Source organism: Nylanderia fulva, unplaced genomic scaffold, assembly GCF_048542155.1.
Source record: "Nylanderia fulva isolate GAGA-0341 unplaced genomic scaffold, ASM4854215v1 Scaffold4, whole genome shotgun sequence".
Taxonomy (NCBI): Eukaryota; Metazoa; Arthropoda; class Insecta; order Hymenoptera; family Formicidae; genus Nylanderia; species Nylanderia fulva.
This window is the reverse complement of record NW_028190476.1, coordinates 816,997-844,181: the sequence shown is the minus strand read 5'-3', so window position 1 is coordinate 844,181 and position 27,185 is coordinate 816,997. Positions and strand designations below refer to the sequence as shown.

Sequence of the window (27,185 nt, the reverse complement as noted above, 5' to 3'; positions counted from 1 at the left end):
TTACATATTAAATTATATAAAACATATAAATAAGAACTCAGAACAAAACATATCATATACAAATTTATAATCATATACTGGAACATTAGATATTAACCAAGAATATGATTATCATAATAAATATACAAGAGAAATTTTGGATTGATACATATTTAATAAATGCTAGTTGAAAAATTTCTATAAACCCACTGATCGAGATGCTCGATTTTCAGGAGGAGTGCGCGTCAATGATGCAAGATCTCAGTGACAAGATCAACAATAAGCACCATGAAGTGCACACGCATCCGCTGCTCTCGATCTTCAAGATGGCCGAGGTCGAGGTAAAAATGCCGTACACCAACGAGGCGGCGGTCTTCAGGTCATCGTCAGCGCTCCTCGTCGCTGTACTGGCAGTCGGCCTTTTCGGCTCGACATGTCTCTTCGGTTCGTGACAGGGACACCGGGACGCCATAAAAAGTCTATATCGAACGTCTCCCTCGCGAAGGATCGTCACGTGTCGCGCGCACGCGATTACGACGACTCCGACAGCGGAGTCCATCCGGACGAAGGAGGACTCGTGGCCTTGAAGGCCATAGATCAACGAAGAGAAGGATCAGTCACCTTCTCCTCGATCGCCGTGCTGATCTATATATTGTATGGATTGATCCGCACGACGATCTCTGCACGTTTCTTTCTGCCGATCACGAATCGCTCATCGCACGAACCGTTCGAGATATTATTAAATGTATATTAATGTTTAATGGTATTTTTGTTACCGTACCTCGATACGTATAGCCTTCTCGAATCTTCATCCTTAACCCTTTAACTGCCACGACCCGAATGATTCCGAATTTAATGCTGGAACCTGCAGTACTTGTCAATTAATGTGTATTGCAACTTTATATAGGAAATAATTCTCCTTCGAAGATTCAAGGTGTTAAATTTCCAAAGAGAAATGTTCTTATTTTCAGTACATTCGTATTGTTTATTTAATTTTTATTTCATCTTATTTATTTTTCTCATATACAAACTCTCTCTTTTCACTATATAATTATATAAAGAATATTAAGATATATTATGAAAAAACTGCACATGTTTAAAATTGCACTAAAGTTGTCAATATAATTCCAATTTGAGAATTAGGTCTTATTGAGAAAAAAAATTGATAATTCACACGAGTACTTTTATAAAATATTCATTGCAAGTTTCAGCATTTTAAAAATACTTCATACGGATACGCTAATGCATAATAACTCCGTCTGGATAAAAAAATACTCTAGTGGATATAAACCTGTACAAAAGGTAGTGCTATTACGGTGCTCGAAGGGTTAGCGACGAATGATCGATGATGCTCTCGACGATTGGCATCGCTTTGAGGTCGAGTTTGATACGAGAACGAGATTGACACGGAATACATATGTCGAATGTGCGAAATCAAATGGGAATCATCGGCCAACCGTATTTTCATTTTACGCGTTCGATATGTAATTCGCCGTCAGAAGTGTCTTGTGACGAGATTGTCGCGCGATCGACATGCAACCGACGTAACTTCGACACGAGTTGCATCACAAGCATTAACAATCGTGCGCGGTGCTGATGATGTTTGGTTACACGGTGATTTGCAAGCAAATGATTAGTGGAGAATAATTGATGAGATATGCAAGCAATGGAAAAAAGAAACATTGAGAAAAAATAAATGATCGAAATTTTTGCGTTTTAACACATAATAAAGTTAGCTAATATAGATATAAAAAATGATATATATTCTATATAAAATGTATATAGAATAAAAAGTTTTCCTCGATGCCTAATCTCGATTGGCAGAAATAATTACACTTGTTAGAATCATGTTGAGATAGATCAATTGACGCAGAGTTTGCGGATAGCTACGAATAAAATACTTTGTTGCAAATTGTTGAAGACTATTACATATATATACTCGAAGTATTTATTTTTAAATGTTACAAACTTTCGTGATTATATAATTGTTGACACTATATCGCAATGTTAGCGTAAAACAAAAACCAAACATTTCGCACGAAGTCAGCATTGCACATTGCACTCTTACGGCAATCGATCAGGTAACAATCTCAATAAATTCATCGAAAAATACAAATAGAATACAAACAAAAAATCAATAAGTAAAATAGAGAAAAAAAAACATTATAGTTTTGAAATTAGTCTTGCACGAGGAAGAACGTCCAAGAGAGAAGAAATCGAGATAGAAGAAGAACGGTGAGCGCGATTCGGGATCGTTCAGAAGTAGAAATATGACGCGTGTATAATAAATCGATCGTAGTCCGAGAGATGCAGTCTGTATAAATGGCTAAGCACTGACCTACTGTATAATTAATGGCCAAGCAACGCAAATCTCCTCCCGTACTGGACCATTAGGTGTTTGTTAAAGTTGAAACCTAAACCTGAAACCACACGTGCATCTGCGGTGCGTCGCGAGAGGCTCGAGTGTATAGATAAATGTAGATTGTTGATAGTAACGTAAGTATAAAAAAAAGATGTGTAATAGAGATAGGCTAAAAATACGATCGAACGAGAAAAATCGATCGTGGCCCGCGCGTTTTCAAGTTTTCTCGCATCCATGTATTTATTCGCACCGAATAGATCGTACCAAAAATAATTTCTTAATTTTTTATTATCTATATTTTATTGAGTTACATTTATAAATAAATATTAGAAGAGTACAAGTGTCTCGTAAAATTTAAAAGGTAAAACGTCCAATCAGATTTTTAGCTAATAAAAGATGGCCTCAAAAACTGATAATTAATCTCCTTATATTGTTATATAAATTTTTGAACACATTTTACATTACACGTATATATTTAGAAATCAAATTTGACACAAAATTTAATATGACTATTATATTATTATATTATTATTGATTTATTTAGAAAAAGCCACCTTATCATAAAAAGTAGACATAATTTTTTTCTCACTCTCTCTCTCTCTCTCTCTCTCTCTCTTGCAATAAAAAAGATCATTTATTTGTTGAACATCCGCACGATATGAATTATTCATAATGTGAGTATACTTTTACTCCCTTCGCTTTTTTATCTGTTGTATGTGTGTCATTGATTATTTTATCAGTCGGTGACACAGATAAGAGCGACAAATATCAATGCGAAGCGACACGAGGCGTCTCCGTAATTACGACGCGCAATGTCAATAGTTCGTGACTGTGGAAGGTATTCTGTATAAACGGTCGATTTGTCAGCTTGGAAGACGAGAGAAGGATACGAAGCGGAAAACTTGTAAACGGTAGGCGAATGCTTGACATTTACAAATTACTCAGAAATTCACGAACTGGAATTATTCAGCAGCCTGGAGAAGTCCTTCCACTAGCTTGATCATAATCTCGATACCAGCAATTAATAATCCCCGAGATTCCGATAATTATCCCTTCCTGCGACGCGACGGATTCGTCGTTATCATGCTCTTTTTCAGACGGTACGATAATATAATGAGTTTAATGCATTTCAAGAATATCGCGGAAATGACCTGAATTTGATATCGTCAAATCTCAATAATTTTTTTGCCATTAATTTATTTTAAATTAAATTTTAAGTAACAAAAACTGTCGAATGCATTTAATCTTAATGCAATTCTAAATGCATCAAGATTTATTTATTATTTACATTGATGTAAATTATAGAAGCAGAGTAGCTGAATATTGATGATAAAATTTCAATTAAACTTTTTTTAAAAACATTTATTCGCTTTTTAAGCTTCGTAGCAATAAAAATTACTACACAAATTTTATTATATATAATAATTTACTTTTTATAACCAAATAAATAACTCGACTAATGTAAAAAAATGATAAATGTGGAAATACATATTATTGATCATATCTTAAATTTCATTTTCTCTTTTATATTTCAATTGTATAAAAATATTATTTTAAATTTAATTTTATAATTTCTTTCACTTTGTTAAATAATTTCCGTTTTCTACAATTTATCTGTTAATTATTTGTCCTTTTATTTTTATTACCGAAAAGAATTGCAATCAATAAATGAAAAGAATAAATCCCTGAAAATGCAAACGGATTATACGCGAAGAGTCGATGAAAATGCAACGAATGAAACGATTATTACGAGGACTTTCGTTATTCGCGCGACTTTCATCCGAACAAAGTAATGAGAATCCGTCAGATGGAATCCCGAGGATTATAATTGCGCTGAAACTTCAGGCGAATCCATGTGACCCTCCGGAGTTAACTAACGGAAACTCGCTAGACAATGTAGCGGCAGGAACAATACGGCAAATAAATAGAGCCCTTCTATGCGTACGATATACTCTATAAATACATATATCTGTAAGTGCATATACATATATAAATATAAATATAGGTAACGCGAGAGATAAAGGCGGACAGCCGGCGCGTTCTGGCTGCCATATTGTTTGTACATGAACGACAAGTACGAATAAGACGACAAGTTATAATATGGTAATTCAATTAGGTGGCATTCGTCGATCTTAGGCGCGAATGTAATGTGTTGCGTCTTTTTTTGTGAGAGTCCTGCGTGCGAAATGCGAGAGTGCGTTTGTGCGCGATTTTATTTTCTGCGCTCTCTTCCCCAAATTATCGTTCAAACTATAACGTTAGTGATAAGAACGAACTACAAAAAAATTACATAAATGTGGTTATTGAAATTTTATTATTTCGTATTCTGCTTTCGTACCTCAACAGCTTTTTACTTCGAGACGTAAAATTAATTGAAAATTGTTGTATATATACAATACAGTACAGTTTATAAGCGTAACATTGAAATAGTTTGCATCAATTCTCAATTAATTTTAAGTCTGTGCTATTTGCAAATTTTCGATACACATGAAACAAGTAGAAATTAATATTTTCATATTTTAGATGTACAATAAAGTGAGGAATGCACTCAGACGTATAATAGTTCAACAGTTCTGAATTTTGTGCGATTTGTTGATTTTTAAATGATAACTTATTTTTTAACGAAACAGAAAATAAATATTCCGTTGAATAATGGTAATAGAAACTATATCAGTGAGGAAAAAGAGCGCAGGGTAGATTGTGCGTGCGCGACGTGGAAAAGCAATAATGTATAAAGTTTAGGAACCGCGGGCACATCGCTCAAAGAGACAGCAGATGTTAATGTCACGTTATACATACATGCACGTAGCAAGAATATATGTTGACTAGTTAAAAAGCGGCGAGGTTAATCGTTTCAGCGGCGACGAGATGGACTCTTCGGGAAAAATCGATCGAGAGAAATGAGAGAAATCTCTCGATCAATCTCGAAGACATGGACCAAATGCGAGAATCTCGCAAGAAGTGGATCAAGGTTGAAGGATCAAGATTGAGAAAGATTCTCTTTCAATCTGCAATGGGAAAATATGACGCGATAATATCAAACAAATGCACATATAGGCGTATCTCGAATTTGTGCCATAAATAATTGTTACATTGCAAATCACGTTAAATCATGTTAAATCCAATTGACATGCATGTCCAATTATAATGCATGTATAAAAAATTTAACAGAGGGATTCAATTCAATTTGTTTAATATGACACTTGATAGAAATGCAAATTACATACTTTGTTGTCTTGAATTATACCTTCGTTAATTTAATGCCTGTATTAATTCGATGTATTTAATAACGTGCTTTCATTAATTATTTTCCATAGAAATGTCATATATATCAATTAATTCCGCATATTTGCGTGATATCGCACATTTTAATTAATAATTCATGAAACGTGCATTCGAAATCATACTGGATTTGAAATAAATCTTCGCTCGGATATTGTACGATTGTTATTCTCAGAATTTTCTACATTCGACCTTGATCGACACGGGGTGTCTCGAAAATACGCCTGAGTAGAATATATGACTCTCGCGGACTCGACGGCGTTTGCTCGAAGGCGCTTGCTGCATCGGAATGTAAATATGTACTTGCGCAAAAAAAAAGAAAAAAAAAATAACGCCCCCGGCGATCGTAGAACGCCGATTATAGACGCACGAATCAGCCGATAAGAACCATTACCGCTCAATTACTAATCACTGGCAAGGTACTTTTGACGCACTGTTCGCTAAGAGGGCGAGATAGCTTTAATACTGCTGCGTTCGACGGATGCAACTTTCCTCCGCGAAGCACGGACATTTCGCAGATGTGCATGTCAATTCGCACATACATTTGGAAACAAGCTCTATTTTATTACGAGAGATTTTCTTACGAATTTATATACACAAGCATTTTATTGTATCTTTAATTATAAGCAAAGTCTTTTATTGGAGAGATTTTGTTATATTATTTCTTATAATATGCACGATACATATTGTATTTTTTTTTATATATATATATATTTTCTCTCTCTTGTACCTTTTAATTTAATTTCTCTTTCAATTCTTTGCAAAATCAAGCTTTGTATATGCGATTGATGCATTTATGTCTTGCCATTCAGAGAAACAGTTTCTCTTGCAATTATTTAATTCTGTCAATAAATACGCTGGTCGTATATACACGCGTAATCATATGAATCTACGCTAGACGCTGCGCGTGTATCTATTCGTGGCCATCTCATACGGTCCAGCTGAATCAGATAATCAAATACCCGACGCTAAAGTCGCGGAGACTGCACGCGGCCTAATTACTCTCCGTAACATATTGCGCGTTAGATACATGCGCACGTCGAGACACATTACGATTTCGGCGGTCAACGATAAGAAATATCATCTAGCTCGCTATAGATCTCATAAATATGGCAAGACGCTCCATCACTACTGTCATATTTTATCATGTCATAAATACGTTTTAAGATAGTAAAACTTATAACAGATAGTATAACTTAATAACAAATTTGTCGGTACGATTTGCTAAAGGAACATTTTTTTCTTTTATAAAACATCGGAGAAATATAATAATACTCACTTGTGTTTTGGTATATAATGTTACTTGTTCTCTCTCCCCCTATTCGAATAACTTTTTTATCATTTTATTTCAATTAATTTTTCTTCTCTCTCATTTATATGTCTTAGTTCACATTTTCCATATCATCGTTACATTATATAATTTCCGTGTTTCGTGCGAGCATGAAAATGACTGCTTATAATTGTAAAAACCGACACGAGAGCGATGCAATAATTACGCATGCATGCGAGATCGCGCACATGTGTGTGAGTATGTGTGACCGATGCGTCGAAGGACATGTATTATATAAAGAGTCCGCTTTGTAACTGCGACGTTACTTTGTGAAAAAAGGACATGGTAATCCTGCTTGAGGTAATTTGACCAAACTTCCACGTTCTTCAAATTTAGTCGTCTTTTGCGTTAGTATAACATTTATATTACATTTTATTTATATAATTATAAAATTTGCAAAACATAGTGTTTTATCATCAAGATATTTGTTAGTTGTAAATCTTATCTGTTAAATGAAATAAATTTATTGAAAAATTAATCACTAATGAATTGTAAAAAAGATCACAAAATAGCAATTTATATACTGTGAATTACATGATTCAAAGTTTAATTTTGCGTAAAAACCAAAAATTTTAATGTTAATAATTGTATCACTCTAGTTATGAAATCAATATTATGGCATTTAATGTACATATTAGACTCTATTATAGATTCTGGTTATTTTATGGTTAATTAAATTCCATAATAAATAAATTTATAAATTGTCCTCTTAAGCAAAATGTTTAACAAAGCAATGTCGCAATTACAAAATATGTGATTTGACTTCAAAATATTAATTCTTCCAAATGAACTGCGGGCGTGGGTCTTCGTACAAACCGTGTGAATTCTAACTTTCTCGCATATCATACTGTATATTAATCATTGCGATCCGTGGGGTTTACCGTTTGATTATACTAATCTAACAACTTCACCAAATTCTCGTGAGAATACGCGCTCTTCTATAAAATGTTCTACAATTCTTCGTCAATTGTTGCAATTTGATCAATTACTTTAGAAAATATGTAGACAGAATGTTTCAAAAGATTAGCTCGAGCGTGAATGTTTAAATCAATTGTTTAAATCGTATCAATTGCTTATTCAAGCAATTGCACTTTATTAAGATTCAATCTACACATATCATGTTTTTTTAAAACACTATGTATTAATGAGGTTAATGCAGAGAAACGTTCTTAATTAAATAGAAATGTTTTTCCAAAAAGCTAAACTTTTGAAAGTTGTTACAACGCCACAAATTGGCTTTAAAGTTTAAAAATTTTACAAGTCTGGTTATATTCATAAAATTAAAAGATAAATGGTTACAATAATTTCGAATTTGTTAAAACGATTAAAAATATGCCATGAATTTTGTAAGAAAGTTACAATGATAATCTTTAATTAATGATAATCGTAATGATAATGTTACAATGAGTCCTTCCCCAATATACAAAAATATTTATCACAAATTTTTACAACGCTCCAGAAAGCGTTACATGTTAAAATTTCAGAACGACTTTTAGAACGACTGAGTTTATTATTTTCGATGTGTAATATAAATTCAAGAATCTACAAATACAAAGAAAAAAGAAAAAAAGAATAAGCTATGTCAAACGCTATATGTAAGACAGTTTTTACAATATTATACAATTTAAACATTTTTACTTTCTTCGCGCGTTGTCCTTAAGCCATGTGTATACCGTGTAAAAATACTAACAATATACTAATTAAATGCTCTTTAATTCAAATAAAGTATTACACATATAAAAGGCTAATAAGAGCAGAAGTAATATTACGGTTATTATAGTAATATTACGGAATTTTCTCTGAGCCGCTCTACTGACATGAAGATTACACTGGCGTCACTTTTGTTACTGTTAAAATACTGTCACATCATAAATATATGATGCGATTAATGTTTTATATTTTAACACCTGCCAACCTCGTAGTCAGAAAACTAAAGAGGAGCGCTTCCCACAGTTGCGTAAATGTGATGGATTAGTGAGAATCATCTTAATGTTAATCTTACGACGTTTTATTTCGTTTATTGATGTAACCGCGTTTAAATATATTTATTAGACTTTTATACGTTGAACATTTAAACTTTTGTGATTTTAATTTGCTTTGTGTACTGCGCTGAAGAAGATCCGAAAAATTGGATCGAAACGTTCGCTTTTTCATTTGTTTTAACTTTCGAGTTTATTTTTATAATTTTATATTAATTTAAACTTTATTGTTTCTATCAGTATATATTGATTAAATGTAATAAATCAGTTTTTATAACCGTAATATTACTTCTGCTCTTATTAGCCTTTTATATGTGTAATACTTTATAAAAATACTAAATTAAATTAAAATATATATTAATTATCAAATATGCATATATATTTTGATTTTAATTATAAATAAATTGACAAACTAATAACAATAAATACATATTGGTATACATTAATTATCATTATTATAATATTACACACATTTTAATTAAGTTTAACGCTTATAAAATATAAAATTACACAAAGATATTCACTTTGTAGTAAAAAAAAATATTTTTTTCCATTACTATGGAAAAACCTTTGATTTTTACTATATCAATATTTTATAGAGTTTTGAACATGTAATTTATTGTTGGAGATAATAGATATTTGCATTTGATGCATAATGGCTTAAGGTACTACAGCTTTACATTATAAACATCAGAATATAACAATTTGTCTGTAACCGTCAATTACATCATATCCAACGATTTGTCGTTCTCTTATAACTTTGAGATTTATATCGTAAATGATAAATGATTAATAATTAAAAGATTTTGGTAAGATATTACAAAATACGAATTAATTTAGTTACTAAGCAATTGCGATGTACGAAGACCCGCGAAATCAATTATGTCAGCAATAATTTTAAACATATTTTGCAAATGAGATCAGAATACGAGCTAATCGAAATTATTACTTGATTTATTAATTGTTAGAATCAATTAATTTCTTGCGTCCAATATATCCAATTTATTTAAATTTAAAAGCAATGTTTGTCAAAAATTGGTTGTATAAAATTAAATTGTCAAACTATTCGAAAAAGACAATTTCAATCAAATTAAATATTGAATTGAATATCAATTTTAAACTCCATTGCGCAGGTATAAATAAATATAATAAAACAAATTGAAAATTTAAAACAAAACTGATCAATTCAACATATTAAAATAAATATAATGTTACACTTTTTTATTTTATATAGCATTAATCAATATTTGCACTAAATATAAATATTATATATCATTTTTAGCATTCATGTAAAAAATATAAAGTTTTTTAATATATCTGGCGTTTCATAACGCATTTATTATAAAAATATATTTGTATTCTTTATAGCAATATTTATATTTATGAAAATTTTAAGACGCAAGAAATTACATAAATGTATATTTTCACCATTTTCACTGTTCAAAACTGAAGATGATAATTTCTAACTAAACATATCAAGGCCTCGTAGAAAAGGCTAACCAAAAAAGTATATCCAGATTTCTACTCTTAGTTCGCACAGATTCCGTTTCTTCGATTCTTCTTCTTGCGACAGGAAACATATGCAAAAGGTCGCAAAGCGGCTCGATCGCGCGATAATGCGCAGCTTCCAAGGATTATCTTGGGGAAATTAATATATATAATACATATGCAGGAGAATCCTGTCCACTAAAAAATTGTTGTTTATTTATTTATCATATAACACCAAATATTCCCTTTTATATTTACATATATGTCGACATTATTAAAACGCGCGCAATTGTTTTTAATACTCTTGATATCTAAACCTGTTTTCTGTCTATTGCGCTATCCTGTTCTGATTTATAATACTTTAGTACTCAAAAATATATTACTTATATATTTTCTTATATATATATTATTCAATAGTACAAAAAAAATACTGAGAACACATGGTACAACGAAAATTATAGGAGTCGACCCTATAATCAAGAAAATTTAATTATCACCGCTAATGATTAAAACCAAAATAAATCGAAGAGTGTGTTTAAAAATATCGAAATGTATTAATAAAATGGTCCTGAAATAAAAATGGTTCGAAAATAGAAAATATTGAAAAACAATGTTTAGTAAACTAAATTTTCATTATCTAAATGGAAACGCTAGAATTTTAAAATAAATTAATTATCGCTTTTAGTTACTAAAATATATTATACAATAAACAAGAGCGCGATCAAAAATATGGGAAAACATAAATAAAATGATTCTCAGTTCGATAAAAAAGTATTAAGAAAACACGTGTCAATACATAACGTAATGGTCAATACATAACTGCGACTCTATTTTCTAATTATTTTCTAATTATTATTAGTTATAAGAACTCTTTGAGAGAAAGAGTATTGTACATGTCCAGAACTACGCGAGAACTTTTCAATAAAAAGCTGTTGTAATACAACCGATAGCTCACAATAATCTTGAAAATTTCGGTGTTTTCGATAATATAATTGTTTAATTAAATTTTCTAATTATTTCAATTAATAGAACTCTTTGGAAGAGCATTGTACATGTCCAGAACTACGCGAGAATTGTTTAACAAAAAGCAAAACTGTTGTAATACAAACGGTAGCTCACAATAATCTTGAAAATTCCGGTGTTTTCGATAATATAATTGTTTAATTAAATTTTCTAATTATTTCAATTAATAGAACTCTTTGGAAGAGCATTGTGCATTTCCAGAACTACGCGAGAATTGTTTAAATAGAAACAGGACTCTCGTACTACAATCTGTAACTCACATCAGTATCCGAAAATACCAGTTTATCGGATAAAATAATTGTTCAAATAAATCTAATTATTTCAGTTATCGGAATTCTTGGAAAGAGCATTGTACATCTAATTATTTCAGTTATCAGAATTCTTGGAAAGAGCATTGTACATCAAGAACTAAGAGAAGCAGAACTGTCGTAATACAACCAGCAGCTCACATTTTTATTTGAATATAAGCTTTTCGGATAAAATAATTAATTAAAAAATGTTTAAATTATTTCCGTTGTCAGAATTCTTTGGAAGAACATTGTACATGCCGAAAACTACACAAGAACTGTTTAATAAAAAACAGAACTGTTGTAATATAACCAGCAGCCTACATTTATATTCAAAAATACGATTTTTTTCACTATATTGTCACTATATTTAAATTTTGTAGTTAAATTTTGTTATTAAATTTTCACAAATAACTTTTAAAATACAATTATTTTAAATTACAATTATTAAAGATTTGATAGTTGTTAAAAAATAAAAGAATTAAAAATCGATTCAGCGAATATCTCTGATAGCCCTCTTGTACTACATTTATGATCTACTAAATAAAATTTCCTTATCAACATAGTATTTTCTCCATTTGTTGGTAATTAAAATAAAGCATAGATTAAACAGTTATTTTGCACATTTCAAGATTCAAACCAAAAATTAATTGTTAATTAATTAAAAGTAATTATTATATAATTCGAGTTCAACTTTTTTTAGAAATGTATCTAACTGTATCTTGAACATCTTTTACCGACCATCGTATATAAAATTGGAAAAGCTTTAGTCATGTTAACAACTTTCAATAAAAGGAGAAACCTTCAGTATCAGCTGCAAATATTCAAGAAACATGTAATTTCAATATGTTTGCAAAGTATATATATCAAGTTCTCTATTAAAATAAGTTATTAATTATTTTATAATATTAATTATTCCACAAATAAAAAACAAAAAGTCTAATGATTTCTCGAAATGATCAGGCTGCATGTCAGTCTACTCTTAAAATGTCAAGAATAAATTTTAATTGTCAGTAAGTACAATTCTTATTAGATAACCAATTTCTATTTACATTTCATTCACATGTGTAATGTCTTATTACCACATTAAAAATTTAATAATAATTATTTGAATATTATATTTGTATATACAAATAAATACATATGAGTATCTAATTTATAAAATTTGTTACTAACATAACTTTTATAAATTTTATATTGCCTATTTGTCGATGCAGACATCAGGTTCACATATGAATTACACTAACTGGATTTGACGTTCGAGATCTATAATAATTATTCTTATTTTTTTACGTTTTTTCATCTTACGTTCTTTCCGACATGCTTTTGAATGAAAAATTACAGGATTTCTAATTAAAATTCACATGCTTTGACACACGATACTGCCGATGAAAGAGAGTAGGGCTTAATCATTTAGTCGATAAACAAATTGGCTTAGAGACGGCTGTGTGGATGGGGTGGTTTATACAGCGGGAAAGAAAGTACAACAGTATGAGACTAGTTTACGTCTGACAAGCCCGGCGCATCTATCGCTCGAAAAAATATAACGACGACAATAATAACACGGCATTTTTAGAATTTTCTCGAACTATACATAGATTTAAATAATTAGTTTCCGGAATGATTACAAAAGATATTTTGATCAAAACATTCAAGTTGTTGTTGACATCTTAAGGTGCCTCAAAACTGACAAAAAGAAGAACTAACAGTCGAGAAGCAGGTCTGTAGTTGTAGCCTAATTAAAAAAACTTCAAAAAAATAATTGTGTGATATATATTGATTGATTTTTTTTATAAAAACGCAAATATGCTTTTATGTTATTCCTAATTAATATTAAAAACAAAATAAAGGTTATTATTTCCAAAAATTAAATGTATTTAATAAAATTATTTATTTATTAAATTAAATTCTTTAGTAAAATTAATATCTAATCGTTTATAAAATCAAAAATATTTTACTAAATCTTTTGACTAAATCTTTGATAATTTATTTTTAAAAATCTTGGCTACAATAATAAATATGTAATATTTTTAAATTACTGATATGTAGACATCAGTATTTTTTATTCTTTATGAATTAATTTATATAAAAATAGAAGAAATTATTTTTAAATAAAAAAATTTATAGCAAAAACATAATTCTTTACTAGCTAGAAATTCTTTAGTAAACTTTCTTAATTATTCTAATTAACCCTAGTTCTATTTAAATTCTACATCTTTAAATTCTAATTAATTATAAAATTATAAAGTTATTCGAATAAAGACAGTAAGGTTTTACTATCTAAGAATTATTATAAGCAATCAGAAATATTCATTGAAAAGTTTAATGCAATATATCTTTATCACTAATAAGAGTTTTTGTTGAAATTTCATCGATCGATATTATTGATAAAGTTATAACCTTTATGTTAGATATATTAGATTCTTATTTATAAATTTTTAACATATTTATAAAAACAATTATTTTTAATGATTTGAAGGGTTTGTATGATTGCAATCAATCTATAATTTATATGTGTAATACAATATGATTCATCAAGGTTCACATCAATCCACATCAATGGTTTCTTTCATGAAACGCTACGTTTAGATGTAATTCAGATGCTCATTGATTCACGAGGGACCGGAAGCGATCAAGATCCGGTGAGGGAGATTTTTGGACGAGCGGCTGACAGCTTCCGTTCGATCTTCGTCGAGAGCATTCGCCGGATTTCCAAACGATAGAATGTGCAGCTGATGTGCAGGTGAGTAGAAAATTGGATCGGAAAACTGTTGTGTGCAAAGGACCATAAAAATTTTTAAATAAAAAGATTCACGAAATTATCCGTAAAATATATTTTTATATAGATCGTATATAATTTTAAAAAATCACAATAAATTAATTAATTATATAATTTTACAGTTATAACGGAGAATGCCTTTATAATATAGTAAAAAGCAAAATTATAAAATCCTCCAGTGTATTATTTATTTATTAATAAGGCGAATATTATTTCATCGTATTTTGTTAAAGCACAAGTACAAATTATATATTAATTACTAGATATAGAAGATATAGATTGAATTATTTGTATCCCTTGTATAATATATCTTCTTTCACGAAGGAATAATGAATTGTCCATTATTCACTACTGCACAACGTTATTAACAAGACCAATAGAAGCACACGACGATATATTATTAGAGTTAAATCGAATTGAGTTAATTAGAATATTAATAAATAATTGAAATATTAATAAACTTAATACATCACGCAATTAACTTATTAACATAACGAAATAAATACATTCGCTCGGAAGAGTAAAATAAGGCATCTTTAATATCTGCGAGCTCGAAACATCTCGTTCTTCCGTATGTCAATGAATTATTTATAACATATTCTCTATCTTACATATTTTCATTTCTTTGCATGCATGCACTATTCTTGATACGCGCGCGCTAAGGATACTAACAATAATCATTCGTAATCATTGTTCCACTTGTTTCTCTCTTTAGGAATGGCAAGACATTCTCTGATGATCATATGCTTTATATGCTACTACTTGTACACTCTGTTTGACATGACTGCTTCACACTTTCCGTGAGTATGCAATTACAGCTTTTATGCCGAATGATTACACACAAGAGATCTTATATTGCAATATATTATAAAACTTGTATCAAAAATTTTAGCACAGAAAATCGTACTTTGCTTTGCACTTTACTTAAAATTGCATTCTTATTGTTCTATCATTTTTAAAAAGAAAAAAAATTATATAATGTAAAGATATATATATATATATATATATATATTTATTGTATATAAAGGATATATATCTATATATAACAGCATTTTGATGATATTTGTAAAAAGAAAAATTAATTAAACATATATAGATAATAATGAATTTCTTAATTTGAAAAATAAACTAATAATATTCGCTATTTTAGTGCTATGATTTATTTTATTATATTTTGCGTCATATTTTATATTTGCATATAACATGATAAACATCTCTTAATTTAATAGCAAGCATTGCATATCATTCCTACGTTACCGCGTATCTTAATCAATAGCTGCAATCACATCCTAATTAAACAAAGAAAGTGATGCAGTTAGCAATCGTGACATCGATGTGGCCGGCCTGAAGAAAAAATATATATAGAATATCCATTCTCTGTAATAATAAAACTGCCGATTGACCGTGTTTGAATCTTGCAGTCTGTGAATAATTTATGAGCGTCGTCGATGCCGCAATAAAAATCTTGTACCAGCGATATCATTGCCGAAGCTATTATTTAACTTTTAAGGTCATCGCTGTAAATTGATCGCAATCCAAAATTAATAACTAACAATGCAAAGTTCTTTTTCTTTTTTTATCGCAATTTGTGATTAACAATTCATCTCACGCCATTTCAACTACGATACAAGAATAAGATATGATAATGATCAATATTTTGAAACACTTTTTTGTCAAAACAAATCAAATAAAAAATTTAGTAATGGATCTCAAATTTATGGTGGACGTGTAGCTCGCAGAGACCAAACAAGTTAGATTTTTTTATTCGGGGGAACATTATTATGTCAGTTGGAAATAATTATGATCTCATATAGAGTGCGGCATCTGTGTTTACATTAAGTCACAATATTTCCGAGGAAACTAGAAATAGGTGAAAAAATTATTCAAAGTCTTATTATGGATAATCTACTTGGTGGGTTTCACAGTGATGTAAGGCGATTTTAAGGAAAGTTTATCTAAATGTATTATATTTGAATCAAGCAATCTTTAATCATTGACATAGATACATTTTAATCTATAGTTTACGTCATGCTAGATACAATATACTGTAGCACACGTAATTTAATTAGTCGTAATTTATGTTAATTCTTTTTTCACAAACGATATATATACAAACATAAGTATTAATTCTAAATATGAAAAAAACTAGATTAATATATCGATGAGAGAATAGAAAATCTTAAGAATTTCGAAAAATAAAGCAGTGATTCTAAGAAACAATGTTTTCAGAATAATATATTATAGAAAATTTTTCAACATTTCTATTTATTTTGCACAGTTTCTTTGATTATTTTAAAAATGATCTTTTAACAAAATTATTTATAATTAAACAATGAGTATATTAATAAGAAAAACAATTATAAATAAGCTCGAATCTTATTTTTTTATAATTCGATTTTATAAAATATTACACAAGATTGTAGCAAGATTTATTACCGTCAAGATAATTTTTGATAAATAAACGCGAAGAATGTGTACACTCTGTATTCATTAGCAGGTCGCTTCTCGCATCTTCTGACATTTCAGGGAGCTGGGCTTCGATGAATATGGAAAAAAAGAAGCTTCCTTATCATTAAAGGACATTCTGCCTTTGAATCCGAAACAGTACGACAAACATAGAGCACCGAAATTCCTTGGGCAACCTACTATTGTTTATTTTCACGTGACAGTGCTCAGCCTAGACTCGATAAATGAAGAATCGATGGTGAGTGAAAGACCGACAGCAATACGCTGGCAAATTTTTTTTATTTATTAAATGCTTTTAAAAAATGTACTATTTTCTACAATAATCTCTATTTTTATATTTTTTAAGAAAAGGATAAAATATAAAACAATTTATAAGTTTATATGAAATACAATAACATATTTACCTCACGCGCATTTATTGATAAGAAATCAGCTAAACTATTCTTTTTCATATATAAACTTTTTTAGTCACAGAGTAATAGCTAATAGAATAAGTAACATAAGATCACGTTAAATATTATAGAAGAGTAATTTTGCCTTGCAAATCACTCACCAAATTTTCTATGGACCTCAAATTTATGGTGGACGTGTAGCTCGCAGAGACCAAACAAGTTAGGTTTTTTATTCGGGGGAACATGATTATGTCAGTTGGAAATAATTATGATCTCATATAGAGTGCGGCATCTGTGTTCACATTGTTTTTCCGCGACAACAGACGTACGTGGCCGACATATTTCTCGCGCAGAGTTGGCGGGACTCTAGACTGCGGCTGCCAGAGAACATGTCCGAAGATTACAGAATACTCGACGTGGACTGGTTGCATAATATCTGGAGACCTGACTGTTTCTTCAAAAATGCAAAAAAAGTTACCTTCCACGAGATGTCAATTCCAAACCACTATCTTTGGCTGTATCACGACAAGACATTACTTTACATGTCCAAGTAAGAGTTATATATTCTAACATTATTGTGAACTATTTAGCGATAAATGTAATTATCTAAAAATTGTATTTGTGTAAAATATACTACAGAGTTTATGAATAATATTAATAATAATTAATTAAAGAAGTTATTAGCTCAATTTAATTAAATATTTGAGTTTAAAAATATTTAATATAATGCAATATATGCATTATATAATATTATATATATACATATATATATATATAATATTTTTACATAATATATACATATTAATCACACATATTATTAGATATACTTTAGAATCAAATAATCAGACTAGCGCTAATTTTACGATAAAGTGAGTTTCCTGTACGATTATTATATTTGGTGTTCTTTTTCAAGAAAAAGCGCCATAATACTTTGAAAAATATTAGTTTACTTCTTTATTCTTTCAAGTATTATAAAAGCACTCCTCTTTGAACAAACAAAACTATTACAATAAAATACATACACTCCAACACCACACATTAAAAGCCAAGGAAAAACTAGAGTTTAGCGAATTTATTGTTAGTTTTAACGTTCTTTGTGTGCAAAATGCTATACTTAATTTTAAAATTTCAACTGAAATTTCAAAAAGAGAGCAGTATATTTTTTTATAAAATTTATTTTGTTACGTTAAGTAATTTTTTCAGGTAATGTAATATAATATTAAATATGATTATAATATTAAATATAATTATATTTGTATTATTTGCTAGAGCATAATGAGATGTTTAAATAATTATAATTATATATATGCAGGAGTATTGTTACATTTTAAAGAACTTCCAATTATAATTTAAATAATAATTTTTTTAATATTTCGAAATTTTAATTCATTATTAATAAAAATATTGAAGTATTAATTAAATTTCAAGAATACAATTTACTTAAATATTCAATTGTGACATTGATGTATTTCGATTTGCATATATATGTAGCACACATTTTTAATTTATGAAAGTCTCTATCTCGGCTTCACATTTATTTCCACCTACAATTTTAATTTAACGTGTTAAAAAACAAGATGTCGTCTATTTTGTTAAATTTTATTGTCAATAAAATATATAAATTTACCTTCTCTTGTTCTGAATATTTTGCATAGTCGAAAAAATAATAAAAGATATCAATAGTATTATATTTGTGATTGTCCAAATATAGCGCTATCGAGTAATTCACTCGTACTAGAGGTTGAAATGCAATTTGATTGATGGATTGTATCAAATATCAAAAAACGCAATACTCGTTTTAGATTGACATTGGTGCTCTCTTGTGCGATGAAGTTCGAGTCCTATCCTCATGACACACAAATTTGCTCAATGATGATCGAGAGTCGTAAGTACATAATAAATAACAGTAATGCAAATTGTAATATTATAATATTTCTCATAGTTAATCTTTTAGGAAAAAAAACGTACAATGGATATTTATGACACGTTTTACTACCTGTTTATGAAACATTTATCCCTATAATTAATTATAACACACAAATTATTTATATCATATGATTAATTTAATAGAAACATTTAATATAAAAATATTTATACATCGATTCTGTCCAAAGCTATATGATTTGTGTATTTATTATTATTATATATAATATAATATATAATTTTCCTGCAGTTTCGCACACGACTCAAGACCTGGTATTCCTATGGAACATGACGGATCCCCTAGTGGTTAATCCGGAGATCGAGCTACCGCAGCTAGACATATCGAACAACTACACGACCGACTGCACGATCGAATACTCGACCGGAAACTTCACGTGCATACAGATTGTCTTCAATCTACGCCGGAGACTGGGTTATCACTTGTTCCACACGTACATCCCGTCCGCCCTGATCGTCGTCATGTCCTGGATCGCCTTCTGGATCAAGCCGGAAGCCATCCCGGCACGTGTCACCCTCGGCGTGACGTCACTGCTGACCCTCGGTAAGACCACTTCTCCTATATCCATTGTTCGCGTTAACTATTCATGATATTTGCGATTACGTAGAAATCCTTTGTCGAGCTATAACAACGACGGCTGAATCAGCTATAAACCTTCTGAAAGAGTTCTAGTATGAAACCTTTGATTTTATAACAGAGTTTTTAATTTATGTAAATTCTTCTTTTCTTTAACTTATTGCAAGTTAAAATTAATAAGTTAATAGTTAAAGGAAAATTATTTGCAATAAATATCAATGTGGGTTTTATTCCAAAAATGGAAATAATTTATATTTAATATACAACATAAATATTTGATAGTTGATAATATATTTGATAGTCGTATTAATGTAATTTGCGAGAGATTATAAATATAAAAAACATTCTCTATACATGAATAAAAGATAGAAACAGACGTCAGTTAGAATTAAATTACATATGTAGCCATCAATATGTAGTTATGTGTAAAATAATAGCATCGGTTGAAAAAGCGAGGGAAATTTGTATATTTCCTGCACCATTAAAAAGTGATTATTATAGGATTTCCTGGTATTCGTCAGTTCGTTCGACCACAAAAATCAGAATTTAATCCTAGACATACTGTCAAAACAGAAACATACATCCCCTCATTTTTTCAAGCGATGCTATTATTTTGCACATAACTGTAAATGAAAATAGAGGGTTAATGTCTTCTTTTCAGCTACTCAAAACACGCAATCTCAGCAATCTCTACCGCCGGTTTCATATGTAAAAGCGATCGACGTATGGATGTCTTCATGCAGCGTATTCGTCTTCTTGTCCCTTATGGAGTTTGCAGTAGTAAACAACTACATGGGACCAGTCGCCACGAAGGCCATGAAAGGATATTCGGACGAAGATCTTAGGGAGGCTATCGACGACTTCAAGGTGAAAACGCAGAGTATTTAGAAAAGCGCAGTATATTTATTACGGCAAATGCTTCGCTGACTCCGCGAAATTGATAGTCGAGATAAAACGAAATACGTGGCACCATTGCTAAGAGTAATGCGATTTTTTTCCGTTAGTGCGATATCGCCCAATTGAATAAAAACGCCTAAAATAAATGACACTACATTGTAAACCACGACCGTGATAAATTATCAACATTTATGAAAATCGTCGTAACAAATGTCACAGTTACATCATTTTTCATTTGATAAGAGAAAAAGAGAGAGCAAGAAAATAAATATTCTTCGCGCGTACAGTTTTAACAATGCGAAAAATCCATTTAAAATTAAATTTTTTTTATTCGTAAAATATAATTATCTTTCTATATGCAGAAAGAATTTTCATCGTATGAAAATTGAATTGAATTTATAAATAACATTGATAATAGAAAGAGCCATTCAAAATATAATTGCTCTCTTAGACGACCACTCTCGTACAGCCTGGCAAGTAACTTGTCGCCGGTAACTTCCTTCTCGAATAAGTTTCCAAGTTCTATTTTATTGCGATACATTCATCTCCCGCTTCAATTCGCAGAGCAATATCTATTCTCTCCTTTTCTCTAGTAGTTTACGCAGACTTCGCAGTTCGCCAAACGCTATATATAGAATGTATTCTGTTTCCGTTGCATCCGTTGCGCATGATATTTGCTTGTACTACTGTGCAACTGTTTACTTTCACTCGTTTCACAACGATAAATCGTACACACAAAATATATATAGTTTTTGTTTAATAAGCAAAAGTAACTTTACGTTTCTTACGGCTAAATAATTAAGTTTTCTATGAATTATGCATATGTTATCTCTTTTGATTGAGCAGATAAATTGATCATTAATGTACAATATTAAATTCAATCTTATTACTTTTATTTTATCAGGCAATGTATTATCATTTTCTATTTATTGTTGTATTATATACAAATATAAAAACTATGTAATATATACAAAGTTAAAAAAATAGTTTATATGTATGTACAAAATATATGTAAAAACATTTAAATAATAATTAATAATATTAAAGCATTTAATTAATAATATTAAAGAATACATATATCATTAAAAAATGTATGAATAAAATTTAATTTTTTGGTATATTTTTAATTATATCACAATTACGTTCTTTATACATATAACAAAATTATAATTACACAATTGCATAACAAATATTATAATCTAATATACACATACTTACCTCGCAACAGTCTTGATTAATATAAGCTAATTGATAGGGGAAAGAAAAAAAAACGTCGAAATAAATAATGCTCGTGAATTGATTTTCTATATTTATATATTATTTCTTGTGACGTTTTTTTAATTCCCGTAGACGCCGATGAGACCGGGTACTGAAAGAAACAGAAGTCCAATGAGGACACCAACAGTTCAATATGAGCATTGCTGCCAAGGACGAGCCACCGCCATTTACATCGATAAGGTTTCCAGATTCTTCTTCCCTTTCTCGTTCTTCATTCTTAATGTCGTTTATTGGAGCACCTTTCTGTAATATAACTTGACAAAACGCATGCTCGACTCAGCCAGAGCCAAATATATTTTCATAGATATTAAATTTCGGGAAGAATATTATATACCATACGCAGCAATAAATTTATTAAAACAAGCTAATGAAAATTGTATATCTTATAAGTTATGGTGTATCAAAGACGGTATAACAAATAAATTCTATAAAAGTAACAATTAAATTCGTAAATTTATTAAAGATAAATTTATTAAAAATTTTTTAATTAATTATGGTAAATTAATATAAATCTATAAATACAAATCATAAAGTCCATTCAATTTCTCATAACAAATTATACGAAATGTTGCAAAAAAGTTATATATAAAACATTTTAAAAACATTTTATACTATCCTTTAAAACGTTGATTTATTTTATTTTATATTCAATTTTTTAAAAATATATATATATATATTTTTATCATAAAATAAAACTTAAAAAAAGCATATTATCTATAAAATAATTAATATTAGTCGTGCACATATATTATTCTTATGACTGAACTTCTATTCAATATGTGTCATTGTATCTTTAGTTTTCTTGTCAAACGCATCATAATTATATTATATAAAAATTAATTAAAATAATGCATTTTTACACAAAAACTTTTTGCAGAAAATTAATTTTTATAACTTGATAATATAATATAATGTTTATATTATATTATATATGTTAACTAATTAATTAATATATAAGAATTACCTGCTTCTTGCATTTATTTATGTGATGTCAAAAATGAAGAAAATTAAATTATAATTAATATATATTTATAACGTGTTATACATTTTTTGCCATAATATAAAACAAAATACAACATAATTGACGATTAGATATAAATTTTAATATGAAGTTATATAGAGTTTAATCTAATTTTTAATAGAATTTGTAAACATAAATATTTATATTAATTTTAATTAAAACAAATATATATATATATATATATATATAATTAATAAAAAAAGAAACGTATTATATGTACATATAAAAAAATCTTTGAAGAGATTTAATAAGAGAAAATAGCGAGAAAAAAAAGAATAATGTAAAAAGGATAATTTAACTGATATTTATACAATATGTACCTATAATTATGTAACTTCCATAATATACTATTCTACTATTGATAATAATTTGATTACTATCAAAAATATCACAAATCGTTCAGTTGTTCTATCTAACAGAACTAAACCTCGTCGTGTAGTAAGATAATGGAGCATTGTCTGACACATTATGAAATATTACCACTGTGACAGATCGCTGGTGTCTGGTGTACTAATAAATTGAGCATTTGCATCAGTGTTTCTCAACCTACAACACAATATATATGAAGTGCCTTGCTACACATAATTGTTTAAATAAACTTAAACCGTTTATATAATAACTTTGCTAAAAAAAAATACAAATAGAATTTAAATGAAGAATTTAGAAGTTCTCGAGAATTGATAAATAAAAGAATGTTTTATATCAAAAATAAAAAACTACATATAAGTTTAAATAAACTTTAGTAATATATTTCTAAGGTTGTTAGATAATACTTTATATTTCAAAATATAAAATGCAAATATTAAATTACAAAAATTTAATTTAAGGCCTAACAATTAAGAAATTTAAAAAATAAGAATTTTAGAAAATATACGTACATATTTGATAAAAATGTCTGCGCGGTCGGAAAATATTTATTTTTTCATATTATAATTTATTAAAAGATATAAGAATAGAATTATATTATTTTATATTATCTAAGCACCTTTTGATTATATTACGATTGCCTGCTTTTTTCATTATTTAAATAAATTCCGGGTCATCCTTGCACAAGCTTTTTTTGTTCGAAGATCTACATGCAGCGATCGCAAATTTGCAACGGATCCTCAGCGCAGATCAACAGTCACAATACTGCAATACAGAAATAAGATGCAATAAAGTAGATGAAATCAAACGCAAAAATAAAATCCGTAATGTGTATAATCGACAGTAATCAAAATTAATAAATAAACAAAATATTTATCAGCGTAAACGATATAACGTAATGTGTTTAAATCTGATTTGTTTAAAATAACTTTTACATTAAAAGTAAAAAAATAAAATTACATTGTTTTTACTGTAATTTTTATATATATTTTTTGAACATTTTAATTAATATTTATAACATCTCATCGATCAACGATACTATATTTATAATATAAGCAACAAGAAAAAATTCTCGAATAAATAAGTGTTGAATATCGTATTCTTGAACAAATAATAGTTAAATCTTTCTAAATATGGCTGTGGATCAAACAGATCAATTAAACTATATCCTAAAAATATAATAGTTTACAATATCATAATAGTATCACACACACAAGTCAAGAACTTTGAAAAATCTTTAAAAAAATTTGTATACTATATAGCATAAAACACAAATCAGAATTTTACTGTTTTGCTAATAATTTTGGATCTTTATAAAAAGTCAGGTGTAACTCTTTATATATATAAATATACTCTGGAAATCGAAACCTGCTAACATAAAAAGCATTCCACATATTTAACATTTTATTTTGTATTGTAAAAAATTACATCTTCCTGATCATTGTACGTAGATTTTTATAATCAATAATATTATTTAAATATTCTAAAGAATGAAATAAAGATAAAAAAATTAGATAATGATAAATTTCCTCAATTATCATATATTTATCATTGTTCTTCTTAATTAAGCGTTATTAAATTTATTTATATGTATCTCTATAGTATATCTTATTTTCAAATACCTTGAGAAACGTAGCAAAGAAAAAGAAATGTTTTTCTTTTGCGCGTCTCAATCTTTAAGTCAGAAGTTTTTTTCTATTAAAAAGCAGCATTTTGCGAGTATAATTCAGAATTCTTGGCAAATAAAATTACTAATTAGGTGAAACTTATTAATTAAATAATTAGCTAAAATTTTCAGCACAATTCGTGCGATGAAATTTAATTATACTACATCAAAAGTGTTTTAATGCAAAAGTGTTTTAATTGAGGCGTCAGAGATTACGTAAATAAAAATAGATACCGCAATAAAGTTCGCAGATTTACTTGAAATGATTATTTAACATTTTAATCAACTTTCTTCTGAAATTAAATATTGAAAAAATTGTTTACATTTACATTGCAATATTAATATATTATATTTAATGTAATATGAAGTAATCATTTATAAAAATTTTGTAATAATAATTATGTGAAAAAAATGTAGAAATAAAATTTGTTCCAATTTAATTTCTTGAAGCAAATTTCTCTTACGAATTTCTGCGTTCGTAACGTTTATCACGAGTAACACGAAATGCCTTTGATATATCAGTGAGGACATATGGTGAAGATTGAATTCGATATGCCCTTTTAATCGCTCTTTTAATCGCTGTAATTAGCTGCAGCGGGAAAATGTCGGTCCTTATCATCCAGCAATTGCTCGCAAATTAATTGAAGTGAACCGCACTCGCGCCGTGAATAATTACATTCACGTAAGGAGTCATAATTGTCATCTGCCGCTGTGGATCGTACCTTGTTATACGTGTCGTGTCCCAAAATATTCCATTCACGTCGACTCTTCATCTTCATCCTGTCTTCCCGATCTGACGCTGCTTTTCTTCACGAATCTGTCGCTTCCGCGAGAACGCAGACGATAATTTGCCGCGAACTGTCACTTGCGCGTGACACGTGTCACGAGCGTGCCGTGTTTAATTAGCCATTATGGTTAATACAATTGCCTATCGCTTATCAACCAGCAGCCTGTGTATGTCTGATAAATTTATTGTCTGATTAACTTATTGTTATTTGGATAACAATGACGTGCGTGATCTATTTTGATTTTTATCAAATTGAGTTAGCCGTATATGCTTTAAATGGGGCCGTGTATAATTTTACAAAGTTTTAAAGATTCTTAATGTTAAATATTATGTTCAAGTTTTGGAATTAAATTTAAATATGTAAGTATACTCATACAAAACATTTATTTTAAAATTGCACCAAAATATTTACTCTTAAAAAAATTAGATAAAATGTTCAATAAGAAAAGATCTACTTTTTCTTAAATTAAGTAAGACAGCTATCTTAAATTAATATTATATATCTCTGTATAATAACAATTTAAAAACTTGCTATAAAATCCAAGTGACCTAGTGTAAACCGTATTCTGATACTACATCAAACCACATTTTGCTCTTGACAGTCGTTTCACGAATGTTCATGAAAGTATCGTGAATAAAAACGGATAAAAATTATTGCTCGATTTAAAAGCCAAATGCAATCTAATATGATTGCATCCGAGATTTAAATGGGAATGCATCGGATACTCGCACGTAGCTCACTGATTTGTGCACTTTCGATGGCGATCGAATCAGTGGGTATGTTGCTTAACGATCTATCGTAGCCATGTTCGCCATGGCTGTTAACGAGATCCCTTCATTTGCGTAATTAACTATCGACTTTCTGTCGCCAGCGCAGTTAACGAGCGTCCCACCAATCGTTAATGGATTCCAGATAACGTAGGTGGATTCTAAGGAGAAGCGGCTAAACAATTATTATACTTGGCGCAAATTGTCACAGTCACCCATAGTATACTGACAATGAGTTACATACAAAGAAATCTTAAAAAATATGGCTAAACTAAACATAAATAGAACATTTCTAAAAAGTACTTTAAATTATTATCTTTTTCTTAAGTTTTTGCACTATTATGATTTTATAAATATTTATTATATGTATAAATTTTATGTAAATATTCATTAAAATAACTAAACAGATTATCTAGTAAATTATTTTATTATTTATTTTAGATATGTATAATTTTAAATAATAAAAGAGGAAAAAAGAATACTTTATAATGTTAAAATCGTTTTTTAAATATAAATA

The 27,185-nt window shown here is 29.0% G+C and overlaps 2 protein-coding genes and 1 long non-coding RNA gene across 6 annotated transcripts in view; 2 read left to right on the top strand and 1 right to left on the bottom strand.

The window, feature by feature from the left end:
* Nucleotides 1-10,637, top strand: part of Gfrl (Glial cell line-derived neurotrophic family receptor-like) — a 305,673-nt gene extending 295,036 nt beyond the window's left edge. For all 3 annotated transcript variants that reach the window (XM_085486047.1, XM_085486049.1, XM_085486048.1), the window contains one exon: nt 213-10,637. In XM_085486047.1, coding sequence (XP_085342173.1) covers nt 213-431 — 219 coding nt within the window. In that variant the 3' untranslated portion in view covers nt 432-10,637. The remainder of the gene's footprint in view (nt 1-212) is intronic.
* Nucleotides 10,638-13,242: 2,605 nt separating this feature from the next.
* Nucleotides 13,243-22,494, top strand: HisCl1 (Histamine-gated chloride channel subunit 1). 2 transcript variants are annotated; one of them, XM_029320731.2, is made up of 9 exons: nt 13,243-13,450; nt 14,320-14,473; nt 15,225-15,309; nt 17,036-17,213; nt 17,691-17,917; nt 19,170-19,252; nt 19,541-19,852; nt 20,547-20,752; nt 22,133-22,494. In XM_029320731.2, exons 3-9 carry the CDS (start codon nt 15,227-15,229, stop codon nt 22,307-22,309), a joined length of 1,266 nt encoding a protein of 421 aa, XP_029176564.1. In that variant the 5' UTR covers nt 13,243-13,450; nt 14,320-14,473; nt 15,225-15,226; the 3' UTR covers nt 22,310-22,494. The 2 variants fall into 2 exon arrangements, with proteins under 2 accessions (XP_029176564.1, XP_029176563.1); XM_029320730.2 differs by having other exon boundaries at nt 14,270-14,473.
* Nucleotides 22,495-23,291: 797 nt separating this feature from the next.
* LOC114944682 (uncharacterized) lies at nt 23,292-27,060 on the bottom strand. Its single transcript, XR_003822234.2, has 3 exons — nt 25,836-27,060; nt 24,067-24,212; nt 23,292-23,627 (listed from the first exon to the last, which is right to left on the bottom strand). It is a non-coding gene; the product is annotated as an uncharacterized LOC114944682 (long non-coding RNA).
* Nucleotides 27,061-27,185: the final 125 nt, after the last annotated feature.